This window comes from Hermetia illucens, chromosome 6 (genome assembly GCF_905115235.1).
Source record: "Hermetia illucens chromosome 6, iHerIll2.2.curated.20191125, whole genome shotgun sequence".
In the NCBI taxonomy this organism is placed as follows: domain Eukaryota; kingdom Metazoa; phylum Arthropoda; class Insecta; order Diptera; family Stratiomyidae; genus Hermetia; species Hermetia illucens.
Window position 1 is genome coordinate 8221380 of NC_051854.1, and position 23307 is coordinate 8244686.

Below are 23307 nucleotides of genomic sequence, written 5' to 3' on the forward strand. Positions count from 1 at the left end.
GATGCCTTCGGAATTAGTCAGATGGCCAAAGAATCTCGCCTGCATATACAAGGATGTCGGAGATGCATATACAACGGGGGAGACCTCGAAAAATGTACTAAAGGTGCTCTGAATACTAGGACTCAGAAAAAGGCGCCACCAGAACATATCCCAATATACGAAGCAAAAGTGAAGGATTGTAGTGCAAAATGAATGAATCTCTAAAAGGTTTGCGCGGCATCCCCAGTCCAAACGTTGTCCTAGTGAACTCTTGGAATATTTAATGCGTGGAGTTGGGTATCAGTCGGAAATCGTCTGGGCATTTGGACGTTTGTAATGATCAAGACCTCCATTCGTCATTGGGTTAAGAGACCATGTGAAGTGGGGAAATTCAACAACTGTCTGAAGGTCTGCAAATACCATGCTTAAGAAGAAGCTTCCGCGCAACTGCGAGCTTCTGCGATGGTAATGCACACATCCTCGAACAGATAAGGGAGCCAGTAGTGTTGAAGTGGTGCAAACGGCATGCTTAGCGGGCTCAAAGAGACTACCCTCGGTAGTATTATTGCAGTGCGTGAAGACTTGGTTCGGCAACGTCTTCAAAAACAATAGAAAGAGTGTTGGGCGTGCAAGTTGAGATTTTTCCTGATGACCTAAGGAAGGTTGTGCGGTCAATCAGGGATCTGTTTTGCAGATCAACCAACAGTCAATATTGGCACAGGAAGTCTGTGCCTAAGATGGAAGTGATGATGAAGCGATGATGAAATGTAAACTCATGTCCACTTGCCTGTACATGCGGATGGACGGGGTTTTAATTTATAATTTCAAGATGTAAGAAGAACTGAGACTTGAGTGCTTGTAGCGATAAGGTAGTAACGCCGACTCCAGAGGCCGTAAATTGTCAGGTGCGTGGGGCTGCATTTCGGGTAGCCTCTGCCAGATAATTTTTTTTATTGAGAAAAGCAAGGCCTGGTACATTTTGTGGCGCTCTCAGCGAACCTACGATGGTCCCAACATGTCCCGGTACTTGTCGAGGTTTCTGACGATTTACTACTCTAACGCCCTTTTCGGGAGGCGGATCCAGACTCTGAACTCAAAGCGCCGATTACTTCTGCCAATTTAGAAGTAGTGGTTGTTAACGCTGGTACTGACTGCTGCAATTGAGTCAACTGGTTTAACGTGTCACCAGCTAACTGCTTCGTTTCGGACAGCGGCTTGGCGCACGGTCACTAAGCGTTAGCTCTGTTAGTATGTGATTAAGTTTGGCCGTTTTGCTCACTGATAGACGCCTAATGAGTTGCTCCTTGTGCACGTCAAAATTTAATTTTCTCCTCATTTAGTCTGACAAGCGAATGGTTAAACCATTCCGATGTCCATTGTGGACAAATTGCGAAAGCGGTGGCACCCGTACAGCCACGACGATTATTGTGGGACCTGCTTCCGTTTTTCTCTCCGTGTAAATTTCATGGCGGAGCGAAGCAAACTGCAAGGACAATCGACAAACGAGAGAAATAAGGACTGAAAAGAGTGGAAGGAAAAGAGCCATGCGCCGTCCCTTGCGGCGTTTCTTTTTTATTTTACAAGATTTACAACACTTTACACTTGAATTCGAGTCGACACTTTCCATGGACACTTTGTATGTCTGACCGATTCTTTCTAGAGCGTTCACGCGTTTGTCATGCAAAGTACTCGCTCTGGCACGGTCCCACCATTAGTTGGATTGCCTAATAGGGACCAATTGCTTTCTGGGCAGAGTTTTTGATAGTATATCAAAGACCAAGTGGCTAAAAAAAAGAGTCTATCGTAGCACACCAGAAAATGGGAATCCAAATGGCATATTTAGGACCCTACTACTAACCACTAGGGCGGGAAGGGGTTTTGAGGATACCGAATCCAATACGGTTGTTGTAGATCCCTCTGTGGGACGAGAAACATCAATCAACCAATTACCGTGAAGACTTCCTGAGAAGGTTACGCTCCTTGTCCCTCACATTCGTCCACTGTCGTGGAATAGTATCATTTGTCACCCTTTTGAATATGTATCAGAAAAATGTGGGGAAAAACAACTTCTCTCTCAAAATAAAACGCCTCTTTAATCTATATAATATTTCAATAGTCAACAATTTTGCAAGTGTTCCGCCATCCATTCCGCAAATACGATTCCAGAATACAGCACTTCCTAAGAAGCCCAACATAGAGTGATAAAAAATTTGTCACTTACCGGAAATTTGAGATTAGAGCACCCAACAGTCTCCTCGGGATGATAGAACCACTTAACTCGAACCACTTTATTGCTTGCAGATGTCTCCCACATGGATTCAATACGTCCAATGTAAGGTCGATCTGGACGTCCCGTTGATAAGAATACCGCACTATCGCCAAGCTAAATAGAGAAAAACCAAAGAAAGCATTATCCTCACATTATCAGAAGTAGTTTCTATGGAAAACGAACCGTTATTGTCTCCTTTCCACGTTGAATTGTCTTGTAGAAATGCTTCTTGGCACGTCCCTTAGCACCCGCTCTACGATATCCCTTTCCTGACCAAGCCCACAGCTGTCGAGCAGGCAAGAATGCTGCGATCTTACTATGATTGTCGGCAGAATTTTGACGTTCCTTCTTCTTCCCGGGCTCCTGGAAATACATTGAAAATTGAAGGACCCCTTATTCCACTGGATTCAAATCGCAACTTACATAAATTGATCCTGAACTTTCTGTGATCGACGAAGCCACCTCCTCTTCTGTCATTGTATCCTCCTTTGCATTTGGGTCGAACGCATCAGCCTCCTCTTCGGGTTCTTCCTTCTTCGGTGTAGCAGCCTCAGTTTCATTCGCCTCGCCATTCTGTGATATGCTGTCGTCCTGTTCAATGGTGTATTGTTCATCGACTGGGGATGCATCCTGTGAATAGTCAGCATCTTGTGACGAATCCGCGGCGGCAACATTTTCACGATGATGACGCTTCTTATGCTTCCTCCTCTTCTTGTGCTTTCGATGCTTACAAAACTCATCGGTGCACTTGTGCTTCTTCTTGTGTTTACGTTCTGATCCTTCAGCTCCATCGAGATCGAGTCGTTTTTGACGATCTTTTCGGATTTTCTTCAATCGTCGTCGCTCAAGGTAGTCACTGCTGCATAATTCTGTTTTCGTTTGACTGGTTGACGGGGTGGCTTCTGCAGGTTTTGAACCTGACGCAGCCTCAGATTGTGCTTGACTAATGCGACGCTTGCGCTTCCCCAATGATAGCAATGGATTCGGGTCGTATTCTGTAATATGATGGACAAATTTTGAGCTCCAGATACAGGAATGACATAAATCTGCTGTTACTTACCGACAATTGGATAATCATTGAGCAAAAACCGAATGTCTTCCAGAGCAATCCTTCCACTGTCGCCATCGTCGAATTCCACGCTCACAAACTTATTATCGTAGACGGAGTCGGGGGTACCGGGCTCAGCCGACGTGCCTGGATACAAGCATCGATACTGCTGGCTCCAGTAAGCGCATAAACGAGTTCCAGGTGGGACTTCCTCAACTGATGCGGGACTGATTTCTAATATCTGAAATTTTATGGTAATATTTCAATAAATCACATCCAATTTCTTATCAAGATAGACTAAAACTTACAGCATCCCTCAAGACCTCTTCGCGGGACATAATATGTGGTCGGTTACCCCGCTCCCCATCCAACGTTACTGCATACACATCAGGTGGTTGCAGGGGGCTCAAACACCCTGCATAGAACAATCCACCCATGGCCGTAAGTACTCTAGTCTTGTCCTTGTCCAAGTGCTCGGCTTTGAGCACACATCGGTCATCTATCTTGCGCTTCTTCTCCTTCGCCTCGGACGATTTATGCTTCTTTTCTTTGCTGCTTTTTGACTTCTTATGTTTCGAATGGTGTCGCGTCGACTTCTTATGGACTTTCTTCTCAGGCGTAAAGTTACTACTATCACTAAACATTGGGAATGAGTCGGGAGTTGTCTGTTTTGAATGCTCATCATCGAAAACCTCCTGTTTGATTGTAGTTTTGAGCTCGGTTTTGAACACACTAGCTCGAAGTTTACAGGAGGACTCGGAAAATACACTGGCATCGTCAGTCAGGAAGCCAGCACTATCGAAGACATTCTTCTCCTTAACATTTTCGTTGTGACGGTTCTTTGAGGCTAGAATGTAGCCCACAAGACTTTTAGGCTTCTTTGCAACTATCGTTTCTGTGCTCCCTTCATCATGTTTACGAGGGGTTCCGGCCTTTCGCTTCGATGACGATGATGAGCTCGTTTCGATATCTTCGAATTTACTGGATTCAGTATCACTGGAAGCTTTCGGCAACTCAATGCCGCCAAGCGTTTCTGAGAGTAGACTAGGAGAGAGGCAAGTGAACTTGGGACCGGGTTTGTCCGAGAGGAACGTCCTCGAAGCAGAGCTCTTGCTTGAAACAGGCGTCGATTCTCGGTCTGATTGCAATTGGCTCTTGCGCGCTTGCAGCAATGGATTGATCTCCTCCAATTCGCGTTTCTTCTCCTGGCACTGTCGCGTTATGTCTGCAAGTCTGAGTCGCATGTCCGTTTCCATAGCACTGATCAGTTCTTCGGGCGTGGGCCAGTTGCACTTTTCTTTGCAGCAGTGCGGCGGGCTTGCTTCAGTTTTGCAAGTGCTACACGTTGCATATTGTGCCTTGACTCTGATAAAAGTTTCTTTAATCTCTTTTCCAACGCTGTCGTCTTCGTCCCCTGCGTTAGCATCGTCGGCACCATAGTCCTGCTGGCTACTGCTTGCGGCTCCACTGACCGCAACAGACGACCCATCGGCGGCATGTTCCTCATCTTGTGAATGTCGATGGCGTTTACGATCCTTTTTCTCTTTATCATGCCGCGATTTCTTGCTCGATTTGGAATGTTTATGCTTTTTCTTTTTCGACCCGTGACTATCTGCCGATGAAGATGAGGAGCGTTTGCGATGTCGCTTACCATCCTCTTCTTGGATTCGTTGCTCGGCCAACGCACAGAGCAAATTCAGTCCTCCCAATTGTTCGGGGTACTGTTCAGTGGAAGACTTCTCGTCCAAAACTTCACTCGAGCCCCCATTGCAAATTGCCGTCTGAGATGGAGCTAAGAATGATTGTTCGTGGAGCTCTGCTTCTTGGGTCGATTGGAGTTGGGTCGGTGTTTGGGGGATCATATCGATTGGTTCTTGTTTGATGAAGGGAACTTTCTTTTCGATTTCCATGCTGATGTTTGAGAGGAGTTCTAAACCGCTTAGATCAACCGGAGTGGATGTGACCTTATTAACCATTGATTGTTCTTTGTCTGATATGCTATTGTTAGCTATATCTGCGGTGAGATTGGCGGCCGATTGATCAGCTTCTTCTACCACATTATTACTGTAATTCCATGCCTCATTAGCCTGTGAAACGGACTCTTCCAGGGAGTTCGTTGAGGTCACAGCATTGCTATCGAAACCAGAATCGTTTCTGCTTGAGTCTATGACCATTTCACTGAGGGACTCCTTGGGCATGGAAGATGAAGACAATGAAGACGACTCTTGCAAATTGCACTCCTCTGGAGGGCAACAATTACTAGAGACGTTATGGCACACGTCCGTCGATGGTGCAACCAACAGAGACGTTGTCGACGATGACGGAATTATGGTGGAGTCCCGGGGCTCCGGGGGGTCTCCCGCATTGCTGGCATACGAGCAATCTTCGATGGTGTCATCTTCACTCATGACCGGCGTGTCGGTTTGGATAGTTGCATCTTGAACTTCGGGAACGCAACTTGATGCTGCCTCCAAATTCATGTTCTCAGCAGCGGCTGCAGCCGCAATTGTTTGTTCAGGTGGTGGCGTGAGGCAGGTTGCACCTGTGGCCGGAGGAGTCGCGGCCACGGTTGCCGCTCCAAGCATCGGCGGTATAACGAGCGGCGGAGGAGACTCGTGGCCCACAAGAGGTCGACATTCCTGAATACTTGCACCATTGCTCTGGCCATGATGTGGAGCAATTTGAATAAGCCCCGCGGAGGGTTGATGATAGTACAATTGAGTTGGGATGTTTGTTCCCATGTCGTTAGTTTGTACAGCCGTTGTAATTGTCGCCGCGGATGCAGCAGCCGCCGACGCGTGTATTGAGCCGTTTGTCTTTTCATCACCGAATATTGCTGCCTGATGATGGTGATGATGATGAGCCGTTGTCGTCCCCGTTCCTGTTGTAGTTGTACTCCCGCTACTACAATCTTCGATTTTAATGAGGGCATGATGCGGGATTGGTAGAGGGATTGTAGGTCCTGTTGTGGTCTTCCGTTTGGGGTCGGATGTGAGGGCAACGAAACGAGTGCTGTGTGTTTGAGTATGCTAAGGAGAAAGAAGATATTTTAGTGTCCTTCGCAAATATGGTTGAATTGAAATGGAATGATGTTCACTTTCTCCTTGTGTGAAAAACAATTCCATTTCACTGACCATTCCTTATCTAATTCCGAATTTATATTTACACGCACCTGATGCAATGTTGTACTGGCTGTAGTCAGATAATCAGAGCCCAATAGCTGCAACGGAGCCAATGGGGGCGGTTGAGCTAGTGGCGGTATCAGCAACGGGGGCTGAATTGCTGCTGTAGTTTGTGAGTATGCCGGCCACACCAGGGCTTGTTGAAATGGTTCTAAACAGAGAAAATCTAATAATACAATAGCAACAATAATAAATCCACAAATTTAGAACAATTTCGCAAGATACGAAATCCACCCACACCTACCTATTGTTGCGGCTGTCGGCAGAAATAGAAATTGACCTGTTGTGGGATCACGAACCAATTGGAAGCCGACCGGTGGCATAGGCACCATCGATTCAACAGGTACCGGGGCTGCTGAAAGAAAACAACAGAAAAAAAAGATGAAGAAAAAAGGAACAAAAAGACGCAAACAAGGAATCGGATGTACGGAAACACCCACTGCTATGGAAAGAACGCGTTTCATGGTGGCGGTTAGTGAGCTTGCGCAAGATTTTTGCCTTGCGGAGCGTTACCGTGGCAAAAGGAATACAAGAACCATCTTAGGTGAAGTGGGTACTTGGAAGGATATTCGTGGAGAACGGGGAGCGATATTGTTGTCGTTTGTTGAATGTCGACGAATCAGGCAGTTGCAATTCGGGAAGACAGTAGACTGATTGGACGACAGAAGTCAAGTGGAAATTACGGGGGCTCGTATAGTAGCGATTTAGTTGGCGTTCTGAAATTTTTGATGTGGAAAAAGATGAAGTTTATCCATTACCAACTGATGGGATAGTATTTTATAAACTATGATTGAAAGGCCTTTATAAAATCCTGGAAAGTTCAGTGTTATCCTAAAGAGCTATTTCTTCGTCAACCATGGGTCCAGCATTACCTCATACTGTATACAAGTCTAGGGAGGCTAATTCTGTGGGAGGTACGCGTTCTTTCAATTCATACTATTCAAAAAATGAGTCCGTGAGTTTTAAAGGAGTTTCCTGGTATTCCAGCGCAGTCAGAGCATCTTGTGACTGACAGGGCGAATGTTGAGACGAATGACACTGGGGCCACAGGGATACTCTCTTGTTGTCGTAGTTCGAAATTGCTAGCAAGAAGGGTAAGTTACTGGTAATGAAATTGTGAATACGACAGGGACGAAAAGAAAAGAACTTAAGACTCCCACACTATCAAGAAAGGAAACGGAAAACTCATATGAACTCGCCTCGGTGACCTTAATATTGGTATTCCTAGCACACAACTGTCGATTCAATGAGGCTCAGCCTGCGTGTGACATAGTCCATGGGGAATGCCCAGATTTCTCGAGGTACTTCGTCTAGGATGTTGCTGTGTTAACCAGGAGATGTCCGATGTCTGAGGTCTTGTATCCGATAGGCATCGTTTGCTAATTAGCGCGGTTCATTCCGTCCTTCTTCAACAGCGAGGAGCTATGTGGGTAACGTCTTTCTACCGGATTGTCTTAGAGCCAGTGGTATTGTTGACAGTGTAAGTTGTTGGAATCATTGTATAGGTTGCAGATAGGTCGTATATACTTCAGAAAAAAATGAGGCAAACGACGAAGCGATCGCAGGTAAAGAGAGGGTTCTTAGCCCTCAGGTCATGGCAGTAATCTTGGAATCGGTGGCGTGCAACCGGGGTTCAGCCAACTGTATTTACTGCAAAGGAGTGGTCAATGATAAACAGCAAATTTTGTTAATTTGCAGAACGGGAGAGCACCAGCTTAACCCTCTTCGCCGGAGACGTCAACTCTTTTTGTGGACCTTTTTATTATGTGAGGCCGGAGGACACTTTGAACCAGAAATGGATATGAGAGACGATATAATAGAAGAGACTTCCTGATTCGCTGATCATGTGTTCCTAAATTGAATAGGACTAGCCCAATGTAATGTACCAAAAGGTGACAGATTAAGAAGCAAGCAAGAATTTTTCACAAAAAGGTAAGATACATGTAAAAAAACATGGAAATTGTCTCTTTCAATCTCAAATCTAAATTTTTGAATCCTTAGGTCGCTTATGGAGGATGTAGTCTTGGAATATTACTGCCAGAACTAAAATTCACCAGAAAGTCACTCTCCTTGCAGTTGTTGGAAAGCATATAAGTATACATTGTCCAAATGGACCACGACCAAAGCCACCACGATCCAAACTACTCTTTACCTGGCAGAGTGAGGAAGACACGTCACTTAATGTTTCCTAAATGCAGGACGTGTTTCATAGGTAATGAGATAAAATTAATAAAAAATCATTTATTGACTGCATTGAAATATCACCCTTATTGGTCGATACCCTTCTGAAAATGATGTTTGGAGACATAGAAGGCCTTTTTCGAGAATCCTTTAGAGCCAATGTGACTTGTACATGGATATTTTCAAGTGTGCTCCAATCCTTCTTTCTACGCGATAAAACAAAAAAAAAATCAGAGAGAGCCAGGTCGGTGTTCGAGGGGGGGCTGGCGAAACAATGATGTGTGGCTAGAGGCTATTTTTAAGACCTGACTCCACACACCGGATTGCCCCCTTCCGCACTCCATGCTGCTTTTACAGAAGTTCCGGTAGGTATAAATCTGTGGTGAGCAATGCCCACACTTTTTCATGCGAGCTTTCCTAGTGGAGTGTGGTACTCTGAAATCAGCCTTTTTGTAACGGAGTCGTAGTAAAACATCCATGACATACCACTGGAGATATCTGAATTAACAAAATTGACGTCACTTCCATGAGGTCTAAGCACCGGATCTTTCGGTACTTTTCGTTCATCGATTAACAATTCTGGCGCACGCCTTTTTCATTTACAAATGTTTGATTGCCATGCAATAAATTCACCCCAGGCCCAGAGTTTTCGCGAGGGTCTAGATGGAAATTTCAATGAAAAAAGGATACTAAAGAGGTCCGCACAATTTTCACCATTGCCCAGTTTTCCGTATAATTTTCACCCTGGGCCGGCAAATTCTCTCTACGGGCCTGAGGAGAATTTAGTTGGCATTTGGGCTATACAGAAAGCGCCACTTTTCGATTGGTCGTAAATAGCGTTCCTGCTGTGCTTCTGATAAGATACTTCAAAGTTAAATTGAAGTGTTCAGGGCTAGTCCAGCTACCTATCTCAAACTGACGTTGGATCTGATTTGGGATTTAGAATTCGCTATCCAGATCAATTGGTGTGTGAAAGGAGCTAAGGCCACGATATGGGCAAAATCACAACCACTATGAAACTCCCACAAGGGAGCCAACCGCAAATTATCGGGCCGAGAGCACATCTTCCAGGAATTCTTCTGGAACAAATGCTTTCAGAGTAGGTTTCGTGGCAAGACCCACTCCAAATGAGTCCCTTGTAGATTCGGGTCTGATCGCCCTCCCCAAGTGCATAAGGACGGCACTGCCCAATGGCTTGGCTGGGACTACGTGTACAGTTGGAATTGACAGGCCAGTCGGACCCCACAATTCTGTAGCTCCTTCAAACGTTACTGACATGCCTGCCGGAGCGTGTATGATTGGTTTTACAGGCGTACAATAAGAGTTAAGGTCCAGTATCCTTCTCAGAAGAACTACCAAGCGAAACCGTAACCATGGGGTTTCCCATAAAATTGTGCGAAAATAGTTTTGTTCATCAACCATCATCAATATTTTTCCTATACCCAGCTATGACGCAACCATAATACGTGCTTTCCAGGTTCACATTAAGCCTAGTGCACACACACTGCAAAAGCTGTTAGGATATTACGTACGTGCAATGTAATTAGAATAGGAAGGCAAAGACATCAGTCTTTCATTTGCCAGCACTTAAATACTTGCATGCGTGTCTAAGGATTTCACCGAGTGTCTTTGTGAAGATAACAGATAAAACCCTGCGGCAGATTTACAGTCTTCCAATGCCACTTGAGTACTACTATGTTAGGTGCTGCGGTATCGAATAGTAATGCACGTCCCAAATGCGGCAATTTTGATAACTATCTGGAGGGACGTCAGCTACAAATAGGTATCGATTCCTGTGTGAATGTCATGAGCATTTTCTTGACATTCCTTTTTAACATATCTGATTGAAAATTACGCATACTCGTTATCATTTTGCAGGATGTATATATCGGCCCTTATGCTTCTAAGTTTATTCCTTGCCCGTAGTAAGGCGTTCTTTCTCAAACCCGGTGAAGAGTGCTCTCCCGCATTGGTAAGGGTGGTTTCGTGGTCAAATTTCCAGGGTTTCATAGTTAATTTGTAATCTTAAAATAGTTGTGACTCAAAATAGTTTTACGAAAAGTTTTTCTTTGGAACAGAAAAATCAGATCAGCCGTGCATGTGGTAGCACTGAAGCCCTCTTCTAAGTTCTCTGAATTCCAGGCCTATTTTAGTTTATTTAATGGGATAACCGGCAGCTCCAAGCACTCAGACCTTTGTAAGGCCCATTTACTACCCCCAAAAATAGCCTATTCATCAGCCTCTCGCCTACGACTTTCGCAGGCTTCCAAAAATCTGAGAACCTTCTCCAGAGACACAGAATGCGCAGACTCTTTGTTAAAGAAAACCTTAACATGGTATCTTCATTTGAGGTCTGAGGAGGCCTCGCAGCTGCATGCGATGTGCAGAGCCGTCTCTTCCTCTTCCTCACATTGACTGCATATGGCCGAGACCACCACTCCGATTTTTTCCATGTAGTAATTTAAGGGACAGTGTACCCCTAAAAGCCCTACTAGGGTTTTCATGTCCCACTTCTTAAGGGACAACAAAATGCCCCGGGTTCTTCCACAAAGATTTTCAGCTGTCGGCAAAAGTTCAAATTTCTCCATTCGGCTGCGTGGGTCCTAGTCATTTCCCCCTTCAAAGTAGACTTGACAGTGGATGGCTGGATGCCAAAAGCTGATGCTGGCCCCACCATTTTGGATTCAGAACCTTGGCGAGCCAGTCCGTCAGCTTCCTTATTACCAACGATGTTTGAGTATCCCGGCACCCACATCAGGAATGCTTCGTTCAGTCGGCCAAGTTTCAGCAGCATCTCATGACAACTCCACACCAACTGGCTGCGACCCCTCCATTTTTGCTGCATTGTTCTACTAAGGTGAGTAGCTTATAGCTGCTCCAGCTGACGTTCCTAGTGAACAGTCTTCCGGGCGTTCACCGTGAGTCCATTATAGAGAAACCAACTGTGGATTACATGCATGGTCGCATATGACGATTATCTTGGCTAGATCATCCGCAAATGCTTGTACGAAAACTTTTGTGTCCTCCAGGAGCTATAGCAAGGTGTCCATAACTAAGAGCCATAATAGAGGAGAGCCCCTAAGACACCCTGCCTCAACAGATTTCGCCACTCTGGCATGGGAAGGATCAAACTGATTAACAGCGGATTAATTCCATACTGTCTTGCCGCGAATAAGGCACCTTCGACGTCCATGAATGCACCTAAGGCATATTCTTTATCGGATATCACCTTCTCAAGTTTTGCCGTTTGCTAATGGAGTGCTTTTTTCATGGCTTTGCCTTTCTGGTAGGCATATTGCCTACAGTGAAGTGGCGACTTAGGAATGTGTGTATCCCTTAAGAACCGATCTACTAGTCTTTCAAGTTCTTTTAGTAGAAAGGACGTTAGACTAATTGGTCGGAAGCTTTTTGCGTCCGTGTAGGTGGGTTTCCCTGGTTTGGGAATAAATATCACCTTCACATCATGCCAGTTAATTCTAATATAGGCATGTGCTAGGCATGCGCGATATATATTCCGAATATGTAGACCCAGGGAATCAGTTCCCTCTATCACTATCGCAGGAATGATGCAATCCGGACCTGCAGACTTGTATCTATGGAACGAGTTAAATGTCCATTTTACTCGCTCCAATGATACTATTTTGCATGCCAAATTCCAGTCTCTTGCTTGAGGGCTATCTGCACCTGTCGGTCTCGAGATGAGATTTTAGATGCTGCCTGGAAAATGCACTTCAAGCACTTCTGTAAACGTAAATAACCTATCTTCAGGCTACGTGCCTCAAGAGAGTTAGTCTCTTCGCAAAAGCGTCTCCATGATGATTGTTTAGCCGATTTTATGATCTTCTTTAGAGCCTTCTGTGCCACTTTATAGTGATTCCAGCCAGCGGTTGAATCACACTTCAGAGCACGATCCTTGTCGTTCTGCTCTGTTTTGCCAAATCCGAGTTCCACCTGACGTTTTGAGTGGACAGCATTCTTCGAAAGCTTCTCTCATGCTAGTTGCGATTATCTGGGTTATCTTCTCAATTCCAGCAATGCATTTTTTGCACCTCTCAGGGATCGTGATTCTGGCGCTGAGTTCTATCTTATACGTCGCCCAATTTGTTTTCCGCGGATTCCGAAATGGAGTGGGTTGAGGTGCATCCATGCCCATTGCAAAATCAATGCATTTCTGATCTGAGAGTGTGATATCATTTGATACCCTCCAACCAGAAGCGCAATGTAAGGGGATGCCACCGTGATGTCGATGACCTCTCGCCTGACCACGTTGAAGAAAATGGGTTCATTACCCAAATTAAAGATCTGCAAATCGATTACTACTAGATACCCCAGTAGTCTCGATCCTCTTGCATTGATGTTGGAACTTCCCCAGCAAATGTGATGAGCGTTGACATCACATCCTGCTATTCTATTACCGCCATGCCTTTACTTTTGGCATATTGGATAGCTCTGAATGTTCCACTGGAAACTTCTTCTGTGTCACAGGGAAAATATGTAGAGCACCATAGTATCTCTTTATCACCCTGTTGACTTTAATGACTAATTCGCTTAGATCTAAAGGCAATCAACAGAAATGAGGGGTACAGAGCATTGGAAAAGTTATTGGCAGAACTGAATCCAGTGTTTACAATGAACGGAACAGAGTTCTGGAGTGTGAGTCTACCTCTCGAGTAAAAAAGAGAAGTGGGCTTTTCCTTTGGGACAATATGCAACGGTCTTTCAGTCTGAAATTTATGCAATTCTAAGGGCAACAACTTGGGTCATTGACGAGGAATTGAAGGGCAAGTGCATCGTAATCTGTAGCGATAGTCAAGCTGCAATGAGGACGTTGAGGAGTCCTTTGGTTACTGCAAAAATCCTTTAGGAATGGAGGATCCGATTGAACTCTATTTCTAGATTCAAAACGGTGGAACTACTCTGAGTACCTGGACATGGTGGTGTAGAGGGAAATGAAATTTCAGATGCCTTAATAAAAGAGGGTTCATTTCGCCTTTGTCCGGACCGAAACCAGCATTGGCTAATGCTATCATAACCTAGGAACAACCCTCCCATTAAGGCAGATGACAGGGCCTTAATGCTGCTAGATATACCAAACTTTTCCAGTCAGAACCAAATAAACATACTGCAAAGTGTATCCTGTCGAAAAGCAAGAAGACTGCAGTAGTATTGTCGGCATTTTCGCTGGCAATAATTCACTAGGAGGCATATGTTCAGAATAAGGATTCTTCAAGATGATATGTGTCCATCGTGTATTGAGAAAGCGGGATTCAAGGAATGAGTGTTAAAACAAAGCTCTTTCTGGTGCGTCTCAATAAAACTGTTTTTGACCCTGCGTCGATTCATTCGTTTTGGTTACTCCTCCCTAGTTTCCTTAGCGTGATAGTCACTATTTTTTTTTGTCCTGAATTGGGGAAAGTACTGTGGCGGCATATCGAAGGCGCGAACCTAGGCGCCATTATGAATTCCCGCCGCTGGATTCAATGGCCGCAGAAACAGATGACGGATTGACATGAGACTGAGGTGACAAATGTCAACAATGAAATTTGTGAACAATCTCATTTTAGACTCTAGTCCTGTCCACCGACCCACAAAGGGATAACAGTGAATGTGTATTAAACTAATTTGTAGTGATTTAGTTTTAAGTATATTTTGTTTTAAATAAATAGAGAAGGTAGAAAGAACCACACATCATTCTGGCAGTGCCAAACAGTCTGTGGAGCTAAAACTCAAAGTAGGAACCTAAGGAACTCATTCATTTAATACTTTAAGACCTAATAATTCAATCGCTGGTAAATGCAAAAGTTATTTTTATCCATTTGATTAAAAAACAAGAAGTCACATGCGAAACTATTGTTAACACATACCAGACACGGAATATATGAATAAATAAATAATTTCTGCAGATAGAAGCGGTACCTACGCCGCCCTCGATAGATGACGTTCGTTTCAATTATTCATTATTATTCATTGGGCTTAAATGATATTGTTTTATTGTTGTAAATTTATAATGAGTACTAAATGCCCGCTAGTGGAATATAGAACGCAGTTGCATGCATTTTATGCATAACTGAGCAGTCAATTCATCAGCGTCGAATGCCTGTGTTTGTACAATTTCAATGGGCACGTCATGCATTTTAGTGCATCTACTTAAAAGCGCCACTGTCCCCGGCAACTGCAGTGAATTGCAAAAGCACTTTTCTTGCATTTGCAAAAAATAATGTTTCCCACATTAATTTAATCCGCCAAAAACCTATTAAAACATCAAAACGCGGTCAAAAATGTTCTCGTTTGCAATGAACAGCGGGAGGCGTAGTTATGGCCGACCGAAAAGCCATACTTACGGTGCCCATTCTCCCATCGACAGCTCCGGCACATGGGACCCGAGCTCTAATGTAAACACAATGGGGGAGACTGGCTTTGGAGGCAAGGCCTCTGCCACCGAACCACTCACAGCACCGATGGGGCGGAGTCGAAAAAGCATACGCCCAGTGCCGAGATAAGCCAAATGCGAGAGGCAATATTCACTCTCAGACGCGCGAGATTAGGAAGGAAGGAATACTTACTTGGATATTGCCATAGTGTGGGCGGAGTTCGAACTGCACTTTGGACATTGGACACGCCCATCGTAAGGGCGTCCGAATTCAATGGTATCATGGTCGAATTGGTTCCGGTGAAAAACATGTTTTGGCTAAGAGATGATGCGGCGCCACCTATACCACACGTCGTGAATGAGACAAGACCACGACGAATGGAAAGAGAGAAAAAAGAATATTTTTTTTTTATATATGGAAATTGTGTAAAATGTACGTGTTTGTGTATGAATATTGGTTTTTGGATGTGAGTATGTGAATTTGTTGCTTGGGCCGAAAAGATATTTATTTGCCTTTTCGTTCCTGTTCCTGCAACAAATTCCAATTAAATTTTTTTCTTGTTGCATTCGTTGCGGTTGTGTGTTTGCTTGGATTACCTTTTTGAAATTGCATAGAGATATGGATGTGTTGATGTCCTGCTCTAACCAAGGGGCTAGGCCATTTCAGAATCGGAAGAAAGTCTAGTTACAGTCAAGGTAATTTATGTAAATTCGGTAAGAATTCGGGATAGTTTTAAATGATTCATATTAACATTAATTGGTACTTTTGTTCTGAGAGTTTAACTGAATTTTGAGAGATTTTTAGTAGTTTGTGTAGATAACACATAGAAAACGATTTTTTCGAATTTTTTTGGTGGCAACGGCCTTTTTAGACGATAAAATGCTAAAAAGTTTTACAGTCATTGTGGCTAGTACAGGGGCTGCTGCTCTGAGGTGGCGATGAAGAAGATGGGGCAGTCACCTTGCCAGCCAAACCAAAGCCAAGTGGCCTCTATCTGTGAATGCTCCAGAGGCCTAATCAGGGTGATCAGACCCGGGTCTGAATCCGAAGTGGCAATATGTCATGAAATCTTCCCTGGTACCATGGGAACCGGGATAGCCCCTGAATATACAAGTCTCAGGAGAATTCCTGACTCACATGTGTTCAGCGATGGCCCCTTAGTGGAAGTTTTATGAGAGTTGTGGGGGATACCTTTGGACCTCAAACCTCAACGGGTGCCGTACTTCAACGTTCGGTAGAGATTTTGGCAGGCCTTTTATCCTGAGCCATGAAATCAGAATAGACTAGAACCGTTGTGCTTGTTTCAGCGGGGCCCTGATTGCGGTCACAAAGCCAATCCGTGTCCTAAGGAGACCGTGGGAGAAGTCAACTTGACAGGTACTCACTTTAAACCACCAGGACATAACTGTATTAGTCGGGGCTCTTCGCACAGAGTTGATTCCAGACAACCCATTCGAGAAGGGCAATCAGACCCGAGTCTAGAGAAAACTCATCTGAAGTGGTTCTTGCTACGAAGCCTCATCGGAGGTTATCTGGCACCATGGGAACCGGGATGGCCCTCTAAGAACATATGTTCCAGGAGAATTTCTGGAGGATGTGTTTTCGGCTCGGTTATTTGTGCGAGTTTCATGGTGGTTGTGGTTGCGCCCATATCGCAGAAAGAGCTTCTCGTGGGCTCAAGCGTGAAGTTGCGCTGTACAATTCGGGCGCCTTATCTCTTAGTTGCGGCAGTCACGGTTTTCGATCCACGCATTTGAAGAGGGCGTTGGATTATACCTACACGGCAGACACTCGCGTTAAACCCCCAAGACCTTCATGTAACACTGGAAAGGTGATCTAAGATGAAGAAGAGAAAGACGAGAGAGCAACGTTGTCGGTCGGATTAAAGCGAAGTGGCCGAAGAGAATCTTCACCTGGTGGCATCGGAAAACACTACACTCACTTCTACTTGATAGATAGATAGATAGATAGCTTTATTAGTGTAAATCAATTCATGTTCAGATACAATCAATATTTAAGTGATACAGACTAAGTCTTTTCAACTATGGTAAGTTGTGCAGTATAAACAATCTTAATAAGTGCAATCGCTTCAATTCTCAAAATTTCCTAGGAAAATTTAAAAAAAAAAAAACCTAGCTTGCCACTCTCTCACTTCTACTTGGTGGTTGTGATGGAGTAGGCGAATGTTCCTACTGCACTGGGACTAATCTGAAAAATTACTGGTACCATGGGACCTGGGATAGCCCTGCCAGCAAGTCTCAAAGGAATTTCTGGGGCATACGTTCTCAATCCGGTTACTTGCAGCTGACCCCCTAGTGAGAGTTTCATGAGTGTTGTGGTGACGTTCAAACGCTGTTGTGCGAGCTTCAAACGCAGAGTTGTGTTTACAACTTGGGTGCTGTACTCTTTAGTTCAGCAGAGTTTCAGGTACGCCTTGCAACCAACAGTATGAATGCTGAGCTATGCACTCAGTATACATTGGTACTGTCGTTGCCTATCATAGTAGGGCTCTGATTGTGGTCACAAAGCCAATCCGCATCTGAAGAAAACTGTAGGGTTAGGTCTAAATGACGAATGCTCATGTAAAATCACCAGGACGTAACAGTACCGCTGGGAAATGGAGCATTTGTGCCGAAAAAATAGCAGAGTGTTTTACCTTATTACTTAATTTGTCTACAAATGATGTGGAAAATTGTCGATCAATTTCAAAATTATTCTATAAGTTGGAGTTTAAGTATTGAGTAAAGTATATGCTTATCGTTAAAGGTAACTAAAAGAGTTAGACGCCCACAACGTTTAGGTAGGGACTCACCTCATGACTACGACCTTTGCATATCGAAAACCGCTAACAATTGATTTCTGCACACTTGCCTCCGCTTGCGTGTCGATACTGGGTTTGTTCACAGAGAAACCGAGCGTCGGCTCCTAAATTCGATAAGGGCCGTTTCTTCGATCCTTCCGTCATCGAAGAATGGACAACTTTGCCTGTTGCACAAAAAAAAGCCAACTTCATGGAACCCGCCCGAAGTGTTTTTTGCTAACGCAGATGAAATTGTCGGTCACGTCTCAAAGGGATGTCACAAGACCTATCGGGAGATAGGAGGAAAGGGGAGAATTCCCTTTTGCAAAGAGTTTTCTCGCGATTGTCGGCAGAAATAACGTTTCCAAAATATACAAATTTATCAACACCCTCGATGTTTTGCCCACTAATGTAGATAGGAAGAGTCGCTTGCCATACTGCGAAGCTTGCTCATTTCCAGTCTAACTCTGGTTTCTGCTTTCCAAATCTAGGCTCGATGAGACAGCAAGCAGATGTGATCAGAATGGTCGAAGTGTTTGAGGCAGATGGCACAGTCAATTGAAACTCTCCACTTTTTTAAGGCAAGGCAGCGTAAAGAACGTTACCGATAACGACATCCCTGCTGGAATTCACTTTGGACCTCAAATTCCTCAGAAATTTTACGTCAATGCAACACGTGTCATTTTGCAGCATCATCAGAGGGGCACTCTGATAATAGATATTAGTATCCTCGGAATGATACACTCCCTGTTGGTGCTGTCGAATCTTTAAGGTGCGGTGGTGCAGTAAACCCCGCACACTGCACCACAATGATCTGAAGGATGTTAGTGTCCAGAACGGAGACCAGCCTGCCTTTTGGCGACCAAGCTTTCAAGGTGATCCTTGACGCGTTCCAGTATGATTTTAGATAATATCCCCGCGACAGTAAGCAGCTCTTGTTGAGAGCCTTTGACCACCCTCTTCTTCAGCATTTCCAAATGAGTGGAAATAACAGTCATTCTGGAAGAATTCCACAAGAAGACCGATGGCTTTACTCTTTTTGAGTGTATTGATGATAGTGATAATTACCTTCCTGCTTAAAGAAGCAATCTTTATCCACATGTTACGCTGACTTGCTCAGCTTTTCGTTATCTCTACCATTAACCTCTCAAAGGATCATCGAAATGCTTGCAACCAGGGATGAAATCGTTCCTATTTGCGGCAGCTTCTGCTTCCCTCATCGGCGCAATAGTCGAATTTCTTTTGTCTCGGTACATACTACGTTGAACTTTTCGTACTTCCCTACGGTAACGGAGCTACAGCAGGTCGCGCTTACCTCCACTCGTTACCAACAACAAAGCTCTCAGCTCTATACGTTAATGAATCGGCTTCCGATCAGTCAGATTCCTTGCCCTTGTCCTTTTGGGACGTGGCCGACAACTTCACCTGTATCATAGGCAAAAGCACTTTTAATGGCGGCCCAGTGCACGGGGTTTGGGTGGGTTTGAAGTTCGCGTATTGACTTTAAGGCCCGACACTGGGTTCCCCTGCAAGCAGATGCAGTAGCGGTGAATGAACATCAGATGATGGCCCCTTTTGAGGCCGATATCAACACCACTCTTGTTGCGCATATTTAGAAGACAGCTCTTAAATCTACTATGATCACAGTATTGTCGATATGATTAGAAGTTCGTTCCCGGTCAATCGAAACTCAAATAGCCTTCTGGCAGGGGCTGCCGAACAGTATACCGGCGATGACGAGGCAGTGAAAGCTAGCTTTCACTATTGCTGTGTGGCCAATAGATAACTGGGGCACCTTCAGTTTCAAGTAAGATTCTTACCTTAACGAACGGGCTAGCCAGGGTTGACATATTTCATGGGTTACCAAAGACTTCTACCCCGAAACCGGCGACTTCGGAGATCCCCCAAGGAAAAAGGGTCGACAAAAATTTCGGCTACAGAAAGCCTGCGAAGATCATCCACATTTTGAGCAAGATTGCGAGGAATAAAGTGGCTAATACTGCCAACGAGCGGGATGAAAAAGAGCTGGCTGAATACTAAGTGATTGTAGAGGAATACAACAATAACCACCTGAGAAAGAAACAGAAGGCGAAACCTACCGCTTTCAAGCGGAATCGATGTCAGGATGGGGTGGAACAACAAAAGAAGAGAAATAGAGTATACAGGACTCGGATGCCAAGCAACTTTCGGAAACAGTGTAAAAAGCAACGACGAAGCCCTTCCGCGGTGTGGGCAGGAGAACAATGATTCACATCGGGTTGCCGAAGAGCCGAACGGATAAAGACAAGCACGTCTATTGCTTGCGTCTTTAAAACCAGAGAATTTCCATGGGAGAGTGCCTAGAGGCATTGACAAAATCGTACTATAGAATGGAAAGTCAGGAACGCGAAGGTGAAAGTATGTCGCTCAATTAAACCGAACAATGAATTGATGTCGCCAACGAGGTGTAGGAGGAAATGCAGATTGCCGGTCCGATGGGGGCTGACGATACCCTGACGCAAGCAAAACATGCTGAGGGTATCGCAGATAAATTTTTAGCATTCGAAGTGTCCATCAGTTAATCTGCTGACCATCAAAGGACTCCAAAGTAAATATTACAATTTATTCCATCGCACAGAGGACACTGATCGGGACACACTTAGATCATGTACTATATCTTCGCCAGAAAGAGTGCAAACCTTTATGTGTCTGGAATTCCAGCTACCTAACCATGGCCAAACTGGAACAAACAGTTGTGGAAAACTGGCAAACTGACAATGGGTCTTTCAGGGTGGAGAACTGGGGATTATCTGACCAGAGATCCTTCTCAGATCACAATTACTCTTTTAGAGGATACAGGAGAATTGACTCGAGAAAGTTTGGTCAAGTTATCAAGAACAGGCTCTTCCGTACGCAAAATATTAAAATTGGTATCACAGACGAACTGGTGCCAGTGGTCGCGGTTCTGGAAAAGGAGTTTGAATCTGCCTTTAAAGTCGATTGATCTGCAGTAAAAAGACATTGCTACCCTGGTGGTGGAATGAAGATCTATCCAACCCTAGGAAGCTGACCAGGGGAGTCTCTTCAATATCTACCTCAAGCACAAATACCGCAAATCATACAAGGACTGCTTGAAGAAGTCCAAGTAGGTCATTAAGAATGCCAGGAAGCGGTCCTGGCTAGACTATTGTCAGAACAATGAAAGCCCCTGCAAGTTTACGAATCTCATTAATATTCTAGCTAAGAAATATAGTAGCCGATCCTTTTTTTGAGATTCGAAAGTTTAATGAGACTCTGGAACTGCTAGTACATACGCACTTCACTGCCAGGGAAAAGGACTGTGAGTCAAAGCCTAGCTTGGAGGATATGCAGCCTGCTCCCCCAAACAGAAGCGAAAGTATTTTTACCACCATCGCACTCAAGTGGAGTAAAACCCCTTCTATGCTGAGCCTTTCCGTTTCACCACTGCAGTCACCCCAAATTATATGTCAGATATATCTGACATCAGCGTTTTTTGTGTCACTATATGGATGAACCACACGGAAATTCACTACCATTGTTACTCGCTAGCTTTAAGCTTTTATCAACTCATGCGTGCGAAGGATCATCAGCGGTCAGAAAGGGTGTAGACTCTTGGGATAATACATCAGCCCTCTGCCAAATATTCCGGTTGAAGTTAGCTTATATCAACCTTGTGCAATGCTATTCGGGAAGGAACGTCACTGTAAATTCCTTAACGAGTTCGCCTTATCTGATTCCTTGACTAATCCTTATGGTTTGGTGAGCGAGTTTTTTGGTAGCTTTTTTGATGAGATTGAATTCACATCAGTAGGTAGGTCGTAGGTAGTAAAAAGAGTATTCCAATGACTATCCTTGAGTGTACCAGGCTCACTGTCATGTCCAAAGGGAATGGTGCAATTTAGTTGTATTCGAATATAACATTTTTATGTAAAACAAATTTTATCGATTCACTGATGCCTCGTGCAGCTCACCAGAGACATTTCGTGACCGCGTGAATGATGCTTAGCAATTGCATGTTGATTATTTCCGAGGGAGGTTTCGACAGATAGTTGATAGTAAAAACGTCTTCGTAATTATATATTTCACATTGAACTGAAACACGAGAAAGGACAGGAAAAAGGCACGAGATAACACGACTCTGTCATAAAATAAGCCATGGATAAAGGTTGGGCAGACTGGATTGCAGAAGTAGGAAAAGGTGTTTCACTCGAAGTTTGGGAGAAGCCTAAATGAGTCCTAACTATTTCCTTTAAGTTATCGAAATGAATGAAGGGATGAAGGAGCAAAAGGCTTCTCAGTCCCATTTCTGCCGAGCCGACCTAAGCTTCTGGCTAGGACTATAAGGGAAGGTAGCGTATGTTAGTAGGATTAGGGAGCAACCAACTTTCCCTTATTGGTTTCAATCCCGCTGTATAGTGGGTTCATATGGGTTCAATCTCTTGCACGAATACCGCCTAGAATTTCAGCTCCCCCTGGCACTACATCCACTCCAACTTGAGCAAAAAATTAAAGAATAGAATTTGTGTCACGAGATGTGCAATGCAACGCGAGAAGAGATGAAGATATGCGATGACCCTTTGGGAATTCTATAAAAAGCACGAACATCAAATCGAATAGGCGCACAGAGAAAAGGGGCCTTTCGGGAAAGATACAAGCGACTATGTGTGTACGACGGAATCGCCTGTCGACTTAAATCAAGAGGATGAAGGCAACGAGAACTAGTTTTAAAATGATTGTGAACATCAAAAATTAATGGACGAACATGATACGAAAATTTACTGTACGAGGTCGTAAAATATAAATGTGCTCAATTGGTGAGTGGGTTGTAGTTAATTATCCTTGTAATATTTACGTGACAGTCCAACGTCTTATCGTTTCATCCTAATTAATGAAAAATAAACGGGGGAAACTGTAGTTCTATGGAATTTGGTGTATCTTGTTTTGCAAAGTAACATTTACGATTGTGTGTTGGGAGACAAAGGACAAAAAAACTTAGAAGATGCAAGAGATGTATCTCAATTTGATAGTTCTACTGTGGAATGCGTCATTCATTATTAGAAAAAGGAATACATTTTCTAGGAAACCAAAAATAGAGTCAGGGCTTCCCCTAATTATGCTCCTGTTCTGGGAAGTAATACGGCTTTTTATGTATCTAGAGTCATAGCTCAGGAATAAGGTCGCATGCTGGGTTTTAGTTTTTAACGTTTGCACGACAGTTTGGACACGTTCTATACGTTCAAGAAAAGCTTCTGAAAACAGGGAGTTGAGGACTCAATTAATATAAGCACTTACGGACTTGCAGGCCAAACACAGGGGTTTTTTCTAGACCATGCTAATAGAGTTCATGTTTCTGTCTTTATATTTCCATTCGTTTTTCTTCAAACTCTTCACGCACTCTCCCCCATCTGCAAGGAATCCATGCAAGGGGTTGACCCCTTTCCTCAGAACTGGTAACGATTCTTATTTCTTAATTCCGG

The 23307-nt window shown here is 44.1% G+C and overlaps 1 protein-coding gene across 6 annotated transcripts in view; it reads right to left on the minus strand.

The window, feature by feature from the left end:
* LOC119659043 (protein winged eye) overlaps nt 1-23307 on the minus strand; it is a 303312-nt gene that overhangs the window by 14726 nt on the left and 265279 nt on the right. For 3 of the 6 annotated variants that reach the window (XM_038066945.1, XM_038066944.1, XM_038066949.1), the window contains 8 exons: nt 15223-15369; nt 6723-6833; nt 6469-6644; nt 3605-6325; nt 3309-3537; nt 2672-3243; nt 2432-2611; nt 2201-2362 (listed from right to left, as the gene is read on the minus strand). In XM_038066945.1, the coding sequence (XP_037922873.1) occupies nt 2201-2362; nt 2432-2611; nt 2672-3243; nt 3309-3537; nt 3605-6325; nt 6469-6644; nt 6723-6833; nt 15223-15369 (4298 nt within the window). The remainder of the gene's footprint in view (nt 1-2200; nt 2363-2431; nt 2612-2671; nt 3244-3308; nt 3538-3604; nt 6326-6468; nt 6645-6722; nt 6834-15222; nt 15370-23307) is intronic. The other 3 variants (XM_038066946.1, XM_038066948.1, XM_038066947.1) reach the window with 3 other exon arrangements.